General features: G+C 32.3%; 3 protein-coding genes across 3 annotated transcripts in view; 1 reads left to right on the top strand and 2 right to left on the bottom strand.

Moving 5' to 3' along the window:
• LOC112043087 (ATP synthase subunit O, mitochondrial) overlaps window positions 1-14,224 on the bottom strand; it is a 385,841-nt gene that overhangs the window by 11,826 nt on the left and 359,791 nt on the right. The window lies entirely within an intron of this gene.
• On the bottom strand, window positions 1,035-1,959 carry LOC112043068 (histone deacetylase complex subunit SAP18). Its single transcript, XM_024078331.2, has 2 exons — window positions 1,726-1,959; window positions 1,035-1,517 (listed from the first exon to the last, which is right to left on the bottom strand). Exons 1-2 carry the CDS (start codon window positions 1,798-1,800, stop codon window positions 1,113-1,115), a joined length of 480 nt encoding a protein of 159 aa, XP_023934099.1. The 5' UTR covers window positions 1,801-1,959; the 3' UTR covers window positions 1,035-1,112.
• LOC112043099 (protein sarah) lies at window positions 7,435-13,436 on the top strand. The gene has a single exon (XM_024078374.2). The coding sequence runs from the start codon at window positions 7,593-7,595 to the stop codon at window positions 8,262-8,264; it is 672 nt and encodes a 223-aa protein (XP_023934142.1). The 5' UTR covers window positions 7,435-7,592; the 3' UTR covers window positions 8,265-13,436.

Raw genomic sequence — 14,224 nt, 5'->3', positions numbered from 1 at the left:
AATGTGCCTGCCTAAAAATAAAGATATTTCTTTCTTTTCTTTCAAATGAATAATAAATCTTTAGTCATTTCACATCTACTATTGCTTATAATCTGGCAGAGCCCCCACCAAGTTCAGTTAACTTGTTATTAAATTAATGAAAATAAAATTGATTAATAAGCTTAGATGAATTAGATATATAGTTAATACATATATTAACTGTTTAGAATAACATTTTATACAAAAAAAAAACAAAATATATCAACATAACATAATTTCAAATGAATAATTAGCTATCTTAAGTTTCATTTTTAATTTGATTGTTGAGTGCACATAGAGTATGGTTGAGTATAGACAATCACAGTGATATCACATTGATGCAGGATGCCTCAGTCTTGGCAATTAACATCAACATTATCACCCTAAGCCTGTTATTTCTTTATTCTTTTCAAGTTAGCCCTGGACTATAATCTCACCTAATGGTAAGTGATGATGCAATCTAAGATAGGAATGGGCTAACTTGTTAAGAGGATGAAAAATCTATACCCCTTTTAGTTTCTACACAACATTGTACTGGAATGCTGAATCATTTGGCGGTAGGTCTTTACCGGGAGGGTACTATTTACTTATTAGTAAGTGATGGTGCAGCCTATGGTAGAATGCGCTTGCCTAGAAGACGCCTATTCACTCTCGACTCGAAAATACCCATGTCATAGGCGGTCAGGAAAACAGAAGCTGGAATGGCATTAAATAAATTCTCAGTGTGGATCAGGAACAAAGATGCTAAACGCTTCGTACGCGCGTCCAAGGGATATCAACTATGCCTCGGCAATGCCTGCTAGTTCTATGGTAAAAAGGTGAGCCTGTCAACCCACAAAGGTGCTACATAATGGGTCGAAGCTCCTTATCGCCTCTACTATAGGAAGGGCGAGGGAGGGCCCTGGCCTTGTGGTGACCCACTAAAATTGACAGATAATAATTATACATTTACAATATAAACAAGAAAAAAACAATAACTGCAAAATTTAAATGGGACTGTCAGTAAAAATACAATACCAAGTATACAGTAATAACTGTAAATTTATTACTATATAATTACTTACAAGATACTCTTAAACTTATTCTTTTACAACTTAATATGGACGATTGTTCATATAAGGTTGAGGCCTTCGCATCGGTGGTGGCATCCTATTAGGCGGAGTTATAGAGATATCCAAATAGTTGCCAATTTGAAATTTGACTGCAGAGAGAGTTTTGTTATCATCACCACCTCTTTGCCCTGAGCAGGTCACACCGATTTCTCTCATACGATAAGTTGGAGATCTCATATCTGGATAAACTATAGCAAAATCAAAGTATGTTCCTTTACGTCGTGTCTCAGGGTTGACTTCTTTCACCAATCCTGTAAGTTCCCGCAGCGTTGCATCCATCCAAGTGTAAATCTGCAACTCGTTCTGGGGTACATTGCCTCTAGCATAATCTCCGGTCGAATTGTGCCGACCAGTTGCACAAAATACACGTAGCAAGAGCGGGCAAGTCTGTAAAATATGACAATCAAATTTAGTATAGTTTGGAGTGGTAAAGTTTTTATTAAAAGCTCGAAATAGTAGCGACATATCGTCTGTCCAGTGACTCAAAAACTGAAAACTTATAGTGACCGACTGTACCGTTCATTATTTTATAGATTAGTTTATAAGAAAATAAAGATTAGAAAACTGGATTTACAAACAAATCAAGATGTAGTACCTTCTCTCTATCAATTGATTTCTCTACCGGTCTAACCTCTTCGACGACCATTGATTCCAATCCCGCCATTTTCATAATCTACAAATTTGGCCAATTTGTAATCAATAATTTCTATTGTGCATTCAAAATATTTAGTACTTGCCACTTTGAATACTTATTTTAAAATTTAGAAAAAATATTTATCAGATTCAGATACAAACAGAAACCATAGAGCACAAACCAAACCACAGACGTCAAATAAAATATTTATCTATTAATCTGTGGAAAGCACAAATTCAAATTGTTTTTGTAAGACTAGGGTTTCTAGTCTTTTTGAACTTTGACTTTGAGTAAAATTCTACAAAGTCTTTTCTGTTTTGTTTTTTGTTTGTCTTGTCTGTTTTGACCTTTGACATTTTAGATTTGACTTTTGCGGTTTACCATTGTCAAGAAAAAAAAGCGCGGGAACTTTCGAAGAGCCAAGACGCGTTTTGGAAATAACTTAAAATTTTTATTTATAAAGTATCATTTAATTAATAAATTTAGTTGATTATTTTCTGTTTATTATGGGGAGAGGGAGGAAAAAACGCAAAAAGGAGGATGGAGAAGTAATGGAGTCCGTCGGCTCAGTTGATTCCGACGGCGACAGCGACTCCTCAATTTTCACACAAGCGAGAGAAGATAATATAAGTACAAATAAATATGTTCCATTTAGAATTCCTAATTACCAAAGACTTTACCCAGAAAACAGTACTGACTTTGAATATATAGTATTCTACGAAAGTGTCGATAATATGAAACCTATAGGAGATAGGGATATGATGTCCCTATCATCCAACTTAAAAAGATACAACAAAGGCATAAAACAACTAATAAGAATGAATAAATACAAAATAGGAGTATTATTTGAGCGACCAGGGCTAGCAAATGCAGCCTTAACAAATAAAAAATTTTTAGACAATTTCAAAATGAATGCTACCTTACCTGCGAAAGCCACAGAAATAACAGGTGTAATTATGCATGTCCCAATAGAATTAAGCAATCAACAAATATATTCTGCCATAGACAGCTCCAAAAATATTGTAAGTGTGCGAAGATTTATGAAAAAAATTAAGACCGATAACTCTTCTCAGTTGCAGCCTACAAAAACTGTTTCCATTACATTTTCATGTCCCGTCCTACCCGAGAGTGTAGATTTAAACAGCTGGCGGTTTGAAGTGAGACCATACATCCCCCCAGTCAAGCAGTGTCTACGGTGCCTCCGGTATGACCACATTGCAAAATTTTGTAAGAACTCGGAGAGATGCTCTATTTGCGGAAACAACCACAATTATAAAGAATGTACAATAAATACTACAGAGGCAAAATGCTGTCATTGCAGCGGTAAGCATATTGCAATATCTTCTTTATGTCCAGTCAAACAGGAAAAAATTCAAGAAAATAAAAACAAAGTAGAAAGAAAATCATATTCGTTTATTTTAAATGAGAAATCGTTTCCTCCATTATCAAAGCCTATTTCCCCATCAGATCAATTTGTTTCCCTGTTAAATTCTGACTCCATCCTTAACACTCTATTACACTCAATAGTTAAAATTATAACCTTAAATAAGGTAAATGAAAAAGAAATTTCAACCCAAAATATAAAAGATGTTCTTCTTGAAACTTTCAATAAATTTAACAAAAAACATTTAAATTAATTTATGGATTCATTAAACATTATGCAATGGAATGCTCAGAGCTTGCAAAGTAATCGACATTTATTTACACTTTTTTTAAAAGAGAATAACATCCATGTAGCAATTATTTGTGAAACGTGGCTAAGACCTCATCATCAATTTAGTATAAAGAATTACAGTTTAGTTAGATTAGACTCAGGTAATAAACGCAATGGAGTAGCTATTTTAATACACAAATCTTTACATTTTAAACATATTAACACTTTTCATGATAATTCAATTCAAAATGTTGCTATATCCTTAACCTATTTAGACAAACAAATATCTATTGTTAGTTGTTATAGTCCTGGTAATTGTTCACCAATATTTACAAAAGAAAAACTTAGCAACTTAATTAAATCTATTCCTCAACCTATGTTAATTGCTGGAGATTTTAATGCTTTAAACACAGTATGGGGATGCTCTACAACAAATAAAAGAGGTTCCAATGTTTTAGAATGTGTACAAGAAAATGATTTAATTCTTTTAAATGATGGACAAAAAACTACTGTAGGAACACACATTTGGAAGCCAAATGCTTTAGATCTCACAGCTGTTTCTTCATCATTAGCCTTATCTTGCTATTGTAAGGTGGTTGATGACCCGATGGGGAGTTACCATCTACCTGTAACAATACAATTAAATTTTAAAAATAAAAACTTAGAAGACCTAGACAGTAACATATTTCCAAATAAAATTAATTCAAATCTTGTAGATTGGAAAGCCTATAAGACATTTTGTAATGACTTATTGTTAAACCATACATTTCACTATAGCAATCCCCTGGATTCATATCATGATCTGATTAAATTATTAAATTTTGCCAGAGATAAGTCATTGGTAACTAAAAGTAAAGCAGGACCTAAAAAAAACACACCAATAAGACATAATAAACAAAGAATACCATTTCCATGGTGGAATTATTTATGTTCTAAGGCTGTTGAAGATTCTAAACAAGCATATATAGAGTTCAAAAGTGATCCATGTTTAGAAAAATATCTAAAATTTAAAAAATTACAAGCCTTTAAAAAATTTGTTCTAAATAGAGAAAGACGACTTAGCTGGCAAAATTTATGTGAATCTTTTAATAGGAATACACCATTAAGTTACATTTGGAATATGTCTAGAAAATTTAATAACTCTTTTTTACCACATAACAATAGTAAAATTCCCAATTGGATATATACATTTCTTAAAAAGTATACCCCAGACACTGTCGAGTCACGTTTGAATTTAGATAATAATTTGAACAATTGTATTAGTAATGATTTTCTTATTAAACCGTTCACATATCAAGAATTAAATTCAGCAATAAATTCCCGAAGAGACACAGCCTTTGGACTCGACGGTATTCCCTATAAGATGTTGAAACATCTAGAAGAAAGTAGTAAGTGTGTTGTTTTAAAGATCTTGAATTCTTTGTGGAAATATAATTTTATTCCTAATAATTGGAAAACCGATTGTTTAATACCCATTTTAAAACCGAATAAAAATGTTAATTGCTATGATTCGTATAGACCAATCGCCCTTACTTCTTGCATGGCTAAAATTTTCGAACAACTTTTAAAACAACGGTTAGAATTTTTTATTGAAAAATATAATATATTACCATCTAATCAATTCGGTTTTCGTAAAGGTCGTTCTTCGAGACAAAGTATAGCAAATCTTCAACTAGATATTTATAAATCCTCTTTACAAAATCAATGTTTTATCGCTGTTTTTTTCGACATCGTGGGAGCTTTCAATAATGTTAATTTACATATACTGACAAAAGAATTGGTGTTGCTAGGAATACCAAATAAATTAATTTCCTGGATATTTAATTTCTTACATGGTAGAGAAGTCTACGTCAAAAGTTGTAATTCATTAATAGGCCCTAGATATTCTTACAAAGGTGTATCTCAAGGTGGAATTTTAAGTCCTTTATTATTTATTCTGTACATACGTAGATTAAATTTAGTTTTAGGTTCTAATGTTAGTAATCTTCAATACGCTGATGATTTAGTAGTTTACAGTAATGACTCAAATATTGATAAATGCACTAAGGTTTTAAATGAAGCTTTAATTAAGCTACACAATTATTTTAAATATTTAAATTTAGATGTTAACATAGACAAAACAAATGTAGTAGTTTTTAACAATAACTATCCCAAATTTAATATTCAAATATATTATAGTGACATCGAGCTTAATATATCGGATGAAATAAAATTTTTAGGAATAATTTTTACTAAGAATACTACATGGAGTAAATATGTTGATTACGTTGTAACTCGAGCTTTTAAAGCATCAAATATTATCAAATCCTTAACAAAAACTTATTGGGGTGCTGACCCAAAAATTTTGTTAAGTCTTTATAAATCTCTCGTTCGCAGCAACTTTGAATATGGATTTCTGTGCTTTGCCTCATCTAAAAATTTAGTTTCTAAATTAGACGTTATCCAAAATAAAAATTTAAGAGTCATAACTGGTGCCATGAAAACCACTCCTATAAATGCCTTACAGAATGAATGTAACGTTCCTTCATTACTAATTAGGTTTAAATATTTAAGATCAAAGTTTATAATAAGGTTGTTATCACAAAAATCAGATCCTCTTTACAAAAAACTTGATTCTATAAACTCTAATTTTTCATTTTCTGTATCATCTAAAACACCTTTCTTACTTCACGATTTCTCTGAATTAAATTCATACTTAGGACAAATTATATCACAAAATGAAAATAATTCTGCTTGCTTTTCTGGAGATTATGATAGTAGATTCTTACAAATAAACATAGACATAGACACTAAGCTAAGAAATAAAAGGGAAGTTTATCAAAAGATATCCGAATATGAGAACGTTAAGACAATATTTACTGATGGATCAAAAACTGTAGATATCACTTCATTTGCTTTCTATATACCTCACCTAAAATATGGACATGGAGAACGTTTACATAAGGACATGAGCATTTATTCTGCTGAATCTTTAGCTATTTTAAGAGCATTACAGTATATTAACGATTGTAAATATGAGAGCAACTGGTTAATTGTTTCCGATAGCAAGAGCATATTATCAGCACTTAAAGCAAATGCTTTGAATGTAAAATCAAGTGAATTTTTATTTAAGATCCAAGATATTCTATATCGGTTACAACAGCAGAATATTAAAGTTAATTTTATGTGGACACCGGCACATATAGGAGTCGAAGGAAACGAACGAGCAGATTATTTAGCTAAATCCATTACAAGTTGTAAAATTAATAATCCGATGACAAGTCATAAAATACCTTACAACGATTTATTTGCACTAGCAAAAAAGATAATGATACAAGATTGGGAAAATGAATGGACCAATACTACTAAACTGAAAGGCTCTTGGTATGCAGGCATAAATGAAGAGGTGGGCAAAAAACCCTGGTTCGCTAAATCGCAAAACTATAACGGAAGAAGATTTTACATCACACTTATACGATTGAGATTTGGACATTGTAGATTTAACGCTCATCTTAGCAGGATGGGTATAATCTCCTCCCCGTTGTGCTCATTCTGCAATAATAGATTTGAACAAAGTTTAGATCACATATTTTTCGTTTGTCCCAGATTTAATATAGAGCGTTTATTATTTATTGACAAATTATCAGAAGTTTATAAACCACCAAAAATTATCCCGCGCACAACTCAAGAGCTTTTAAAGAACATGGAAGCTTACAAGATTATATATGAGTATATTATTTCTACAATTGAAGACATTTGAATTCACCGGATTGGAAAATACTGAAGAAATGGCCTTGTGCCTTATCATGAATTAAGGATCAGAATAATACCTACTCGATTTGACTATAGTACAATCAGATGAATCTTCAAAGATTAATATTTATAGAAGAAAATCTATAAGATAACACACGACAGACAAGGCTTTGCCTAATAAAATACAAACTCAAGAAATAACTTCATTGACGTATGAACAGGCTGTATGGTCAACGATCTTTGCCTGTCCCAAAGTTGGGGACAAATAAAAAAAAAAAAAAAAAATTTACCATTGTCAACATTTTGACATGTGACATTTATTTATTCTTCGAGTTAGATCGATTTATTGTTTTAATAATTCATAGTGAGAAAAACTGTTGTGATCAATAAGTATAGGAGAAGAACCAAACGTTTTATGTATAAAGTTTAAGCTACCATTATAATGGCCAATAAGGAAGACGAAGAAACGTTTCAAGAAGACGACGTCTACATCAACCCCGAAGATGGTATGCCTAACATTCATCCTAATATAGCGGACTTAGAACAAGATGCAGATTCTCAGGACGAGTTGAATGATTTCGACGACTTACCTAAATCTGTGATCGTAACAAATATTCATAGTGATGTGTTCGGCGATGAGAAATTGAAGAAGGAATTGGAGGATCTGTTTCGTACATTTTCGGATAATACAACGTTTCAGTGGTTGCGAAGTTTTAAACGCTTACGTGTTAATTATGACAGTCCAGTAGCGGCGGCGAACGCTCGCGTGCGCCTCCATCAATTCCCGTTTTATAATTCGTCGATCAATTGTTATTTTGCACAACCAGTGACGCCTATTTCTTTAAAAAACCTGCGTCCGCCGGCTCCCGTCAAACAGTATCTGATTTCACCCCCTGCAAGTCCACCAATAGGCTGGGAGCCACGGGAAGAAGGAGAGCCTATCGTGAACCCTGACCTACTGGCTGCAATAGCCAGCCTTGCTCCGGGTGAGAGCCATGAACTGCACGCGCCTACACCGACCCAGCCAGCCATAGTCGTGCACACTGCTTTATCCTCTGAGACCAATACTCCAAAACTCGGCCCAATGCCTCATACATGTTGTCCTGAATATTGATATGCCTTGTTATGGAATGTAGAAATTTATTTTTAGAATAGATGTTTAAAAATGCTTTTATTCTATCACATGTCAGTTTTTAATGACACCAGTGATGCCAAAGAGGAAATTGCTAAACTTATTTTATAAATTGTTGTATCAAATTTTAGGCTGATGTTTGTTGAACAGACAGTTTTATATCACTAATAATAATGATAGGCTTACATAGATTGGCTTATTAGTTTGTTATAATTTTGACAAGTAAAGTATTTCTATATTAAATTGGTGCTATTTTTTGAAAATTTAACATTGCTTACGTTTGTAAACATATTTTAGAATAAAGTGAAAAATCTTTGTAGTGATCATAAATAGATCCTTATTTGTTTATGGTGCGGTATGCAGGGAAGCAATAATTTGATTTACTGTGTTTAAAATAAAACATATAGTTGATTTAAAAAATCAGTATATTTGGGCTCGCTTTTATATTATTGTGTTTTTATGAGTTCACAGTCATACTACTTGAAAAAGTTGTATCACCAATCTTCTTAATTTAATCATTTATGTATAAAAAGTACTTAATGTGTACAAGCTAACTCATTTAAAATAATTTATATACCACTAAATGTATATGTTTTACTTTATACTTTGTGGCGAATGTAATTTATTTTTGTGGAAAAAAATTACTATTTACTCAACATTTTAAATATACTTGTTGCTCTGAAGTCTACTCTCTGAATATTCATGAGTAATTTTGATTACAGTGTAGCTTATGTGCATTGTGCAATCTTTGCAACCAAATTCAGCATGACAAACTTTGATTTTAACATTATTGACACATTGTACCTAATAGATTTATAATTTTTACTTACAGTACTTTTCTTGCATATCAAGTGATTTTGCTAAAATAACATAGCAGCCAGTAAAATAATGATTATGTTTTAAATATTTCTGCCCATTTTTAACCAACTTTCAAAAGGAGTAGGTTCTACGTTAGGAAGTTCGTTCATTTTGTACTCACCACTGTGCCGCTCAGAAATGATGACATAGTGTTCAGAGTTATTTTATGATATAGTAACAGCCTTCTAAGTGTTATTCATGTTGGTTTATTTCACAGGTAATTTTTGTTCAAGGGCTTGTAGTCTAAATGATTTCACAAACAAAAGTAATAGTACACCCTGTAATTTAATTACCAGTAGGTATTTCACTAATAGCTTTGTTTGGTAAATAGTTACATTAAAAACCATTTATGTGTAAAACGATGTTTATTTTGTAGACTATTATGAATTTCTAGTGATGAGAAAATTATTAAAAATATGAATTATTTATATGAAGCCCACATAAGTGACTTATAATTATTTGAATAGGTTTTTTTTAAATTAGTTTATTCAAAATAGATGTACTATTAATCTATGTGTATGTTAGTTTTATTCAGGGACTTTTGTTTCTTTTCCTGATTTCAATGAACATCTATAAGTTTTTTCAATCTACAAAACTTAAATGTTTTTTTTATTAGCTAACTGTAAATTGGTCAATGAATTTTTGAGTGATGCTTGAACAAACAAAAACTTTGAAAGCAGCTTGTAGTCTGGTGCAACTATAAAGTCGAATAATGTTTTTTTTCATTTACTTACTAGATTTAATATTTTCTAAGAATGTTTATTGACCATAGATTAACTATAGAGACTATAGAGAGCAGATACTATGATTTATGTTGTTGAAGATGGTTTTAGGTATTTATTATTATATTTTAATTAATTATTATTATAGTTCCTTACCCACTCTTACTTTTAACTTTAACCATATTTTATACCTTAGTTATTTATTATCTAGTTGATATTTTATTTTAACTGTATATTTCTATAATCTAAATCATTTGAACATGTTTTTCTATTATCTATACCTATTTTAATATAACAATTTAACTTGCTAAGACTGGCAGTCCATTCAAATTAATCAATCAAATTATTGTTTGATTGTTTGACACTGTTAAACCTTGTTGAATGTATGCCTAAAAGAAATGGTTAAGCTACATAACTGAATTTACAAACAAGGTTTTTAGAGGGCATTGGAAATGATCAAACGTGTTTGACAAATTTGCTTGTCAAACTCAACCTTTTCATGTTTGTTTGAGTTTGACAAACGCCGCAGACGATCAAATTGTTTGACAAAACGTTTGATTTGACGAAATGTTTGATTGTTTACAGGTTTCTTTGACATTTAAAAAATTTGGCCGTTTCCAAGACACTTACTACATAAGTACAAGTTAATTTTACGGAACCTTGGTTATTTCATTTTATTACTTTTTTACGGCTCATTCGTGTTGTTTTATTTTATTGTTTGTACTTACTTACTTTCAGTCGAAAACCTATAAGGCACCCTGTTAACGATCAAACATGTTTGACAAAATAGCTTGACTTTTTACTTGATAAACAAAGCCACAGACGATCAAATTGTTTAACATACACGTTTGACTTAGCACAAAGTTAGATCGTTTACGGGGTACATAATGTGTTCGGAAGCTGTGCTTCGATAATATCTTATAGATATACTATTTTCGGAAGACAGTTTGGTTTTGGTTGTAGATGATAGATAAAGATGTTTAGAATGACGCATTTGCGTAAATGAGCGACAGCAAAGCAGAAACATGAACATAAAATATATCTGTCTGTGACGCGCAAACCGTATTTTCCGAAAACAGGTTTCGATGTGACAGGGTTCCCCCGGCATCACTAAATAAGTTAACAATATGTTTCTACTTGCTGAGGTACTACACCTAAGTCCAAACAGTTTTCCTGGTGTAAAATAATTATACCTGTATATAGTTTAGTTGATGCTCGTAACATCACAAAAACAGAATACGTATGTAATTGTTTTGAAACTTTAGAAATACCTAAATCACCAGCTACCATTAAGTATTAAACTAAGTAAAGAACACTAATCGAGCTGCGTATTTTCGTAAAGGGTCCTGTATACGATCAAACTTTTCGTAAAATCAAACGGACTTGTCAAACAATTTGATCGTCTGCGGCTTTGTTTAAGCGTTTGTCAAACATGGCTTGATTGTAAAGTCATGTTTGACAAGAAAGTTTGTCAAACATGTTTGATCGTTGACGGCGTGCCTACATTATGTCACCTAAACACGGATGTAGCGGCTTGTTGAAGAGACTTGATAGGCAAGATCACATATCACGATTCATTGTCAACGTCACCACTAAATGAGTATGTAATAGAATAACCCTTTGAGTATGTAATAGATACAAAAAAATTAACGATGATTATCGACACAACTACCTCGTTGGTCCAATGTGACTTCGGATCATGAGATTTTGAAGTCGAATTCTGGGCCGAGCTATGAAATATTGAGGTTTTCTTTCCTAGAAATCGTGGTATCTTGACAATGAACATCTTGCACGCTTCCACTCACAGTTAGCGTTACAAGTAAAGGCAAAATCTCAAGGCGTAGTCCTGGAGCCCTAGGGTACCTACGCGTAGGTAAATATTTCGTGACCTCAGACCAATTACTTTTGGACTTGTAGCGCACTCAAATTCACCAACAAAATTGTCTGTCGTTTTTTGAGGGGGGCGATGAAAACTCGCACATCGAAAATATTTAACACCGATAAGTGTGTCCTGTGTCATCATATACTTTTGACAGAGGGGTAACGTCCAGCGAGGCAGGTCCTATGGTAATTGGTCTGAGCTCGTGACGAATGAGAGATACTCTACCAATATCGTCGAAAATATCGCTTCGATTGAATGAGCGATATTTTCGTTTACAGCGCTATTGGTCGATAAAATCCTCTCCTCACAAGGTCGCAGGTCTACAGCAAAATTATAGAAGTAGGGTAGTACTTTATAAATGTTTTAATTGTATTAAAAAATACTTTAATGTGACGATCTCGAAATCGAGTACGATTATAATTGACAGCTTTTTACAATCGAGCATGTCTATTAACTCTTAATATTTGTGAATCGTTGTTGTTTCTGAAAATTATTATTATTATTATTACACTATTCACCAACTCTTACTATAGACTGCATCGTAAAAAATAATTTAACGGACTTTTAAAAACACAAAAATGTAGGTACCGTGCCCGTGGAGTTGATTTAAAGAAGGCCGTTTCTGAAAGGTTTTAAAGACAAAAAATTGTCTGAAATCCCTCTAAATCTTTATGATATATACGGTATTTAGACATATTATATAAAAAAACGCCACGCCTGTCTGTACGTATGTGTCTGGCTGCTTGAGATAAGTAGGTGCTGAAAGAATTTTCATGCGGGTTCCACCAATCTGCTATACACTACAAGGCCTTGGAAAAAATTTACCTGTGAAATGAACCAACGTGAATAACGTTTAGAAGGCTGTTACTATATCAGAAAATAACTGACCACTATGCCGTCACTTCTGAGCGGTATTCCATTCACAGTGAATGGAATATCTCAGGTACAAATGAGGAATTACGACTAATGTGTGAATAGATGTTTAAAAATAAATGTCGAAAACCTAGTGTCGTACAAAAGAGATGGTGCTGGAATAAGAAATCAGTGCAAATTGCTAATTCGCCGATAATTTCAGAAGCAATATAGGTCATTTATTACTTTACGGCATTTGTGTATTCCTTTTGTACACATATACAGATACTTTACCCGTAAACGCCGTACATATTTCCAGCACACGGGTCGAAACCTTATCTCTACACCCATATGATATGGGCATTGTAAAATGTATCATGTTCAAAATATTATTTAACACGGACAATAATGTTTAATAATCATGCCGCCTAAAAATTATAGTTAGAACTTGTTTAAATAAATAATTATCGAAATGTACCGCTCAGAAATGAGGGCACAGTGCTCAGAGTTATTTTCTGTTAAAGTAACAGCCTTCTAAGCGTTATTCACATTGGTTTATTTCATAGGTTAATTTTGTCCATGGGATTGTAGTCTACTAGTAGGTATTTCATATATTATGTATGTATTAGGATATTTTTATTTATGAATAGGTACGTATCGAAGTTCTGTGCAGCCAGCCAGCCAGAAGACTTCTACAGCAAGATTTTGTGGATAGTGTAACTTCTAAATCTAATATTAAACTTACACTAGTTTATAACTATCTCAATCGTCGTTTTAATCTCACTGTGATTTCAATGTTTATTGTTTGTTGTAAATATATTAAATGATATTGAGTTTTTATACTTTTGTTTTATTGACGGTCATGAGAGTGCATCTGATTGAATTTAGTATTGTTTGAACTACCTATAAATTGAAAACAACACGCACCTTTATTAATATGTGCTCTAATATTAATTTAAATAAATTGACACTTTCAAGGGATAAAATTTGATATACTTATGGAATATGCTATATTTTATTAAAGTATATTTGCCATTAACATGGCACAAAATTATTTATGAAATAAGTATATATTACATACATAGATTAGATACTTCCTTAAGCAGAGTGAAATTTGAAATTACAAACTTACACTTTAATTTTATTTATTTGTATAGTTAAACAAAACAAAACAGAACAAAGATAAAACGAGACCTGTTATTTTTAATATCTACCTTACTTTTGCCTGCACAGTTAGCCTATGCCTTGCTTTAAAGCCAACAGGTTCTGTCTATTCTAAACATTGACAATGTTTTATGTTTCCATTTCAGAAATTTAAATTTTATCGTAAAGAAAAATGCTGTTTAAGCCTTCGCTTGAAAACCTTTTCCAAAAATCACATTTCGATTAAAAATTATTATCGGTTTAACCGTCTGGTAACTAAAATAATCTGTTGATGTTTTTGGTCCCTTCATTCCCTAATGGGTATCTACTTTTTTATTCTATACAAGTTAATCCTTGACTACAATCTCTCCGGATGGTAAGTGATGATGTGGTATCTAAGATGGAAGCAGGCTAACTTGTTAGAAGGATGAAAATCCACACCCCTTTCGGTTTCTACACATCGCACCAGAACGCTAGAAAGTGGT

Source organism: Bicyclus anynana, chromosome 13, assembly GCF_947172395.1.
Source record: "Bicyclus anynana chromosome 13, ilBicAnyn1.1, whole genome shotgun sequence".
Taxonomy (NCBI): domain Eukaryota; kingdom Metazoa; phylum Arthropoda; class Insecta; order Lepidoptera; family Nymphalidae; genus Bicyclus; species Bicyclus anynana.
The sequence above is the reverse complement of the archived record's forward strand: the minus strand, read 5'-3'. Positions and strand labels throughout refer to the sequence as shown.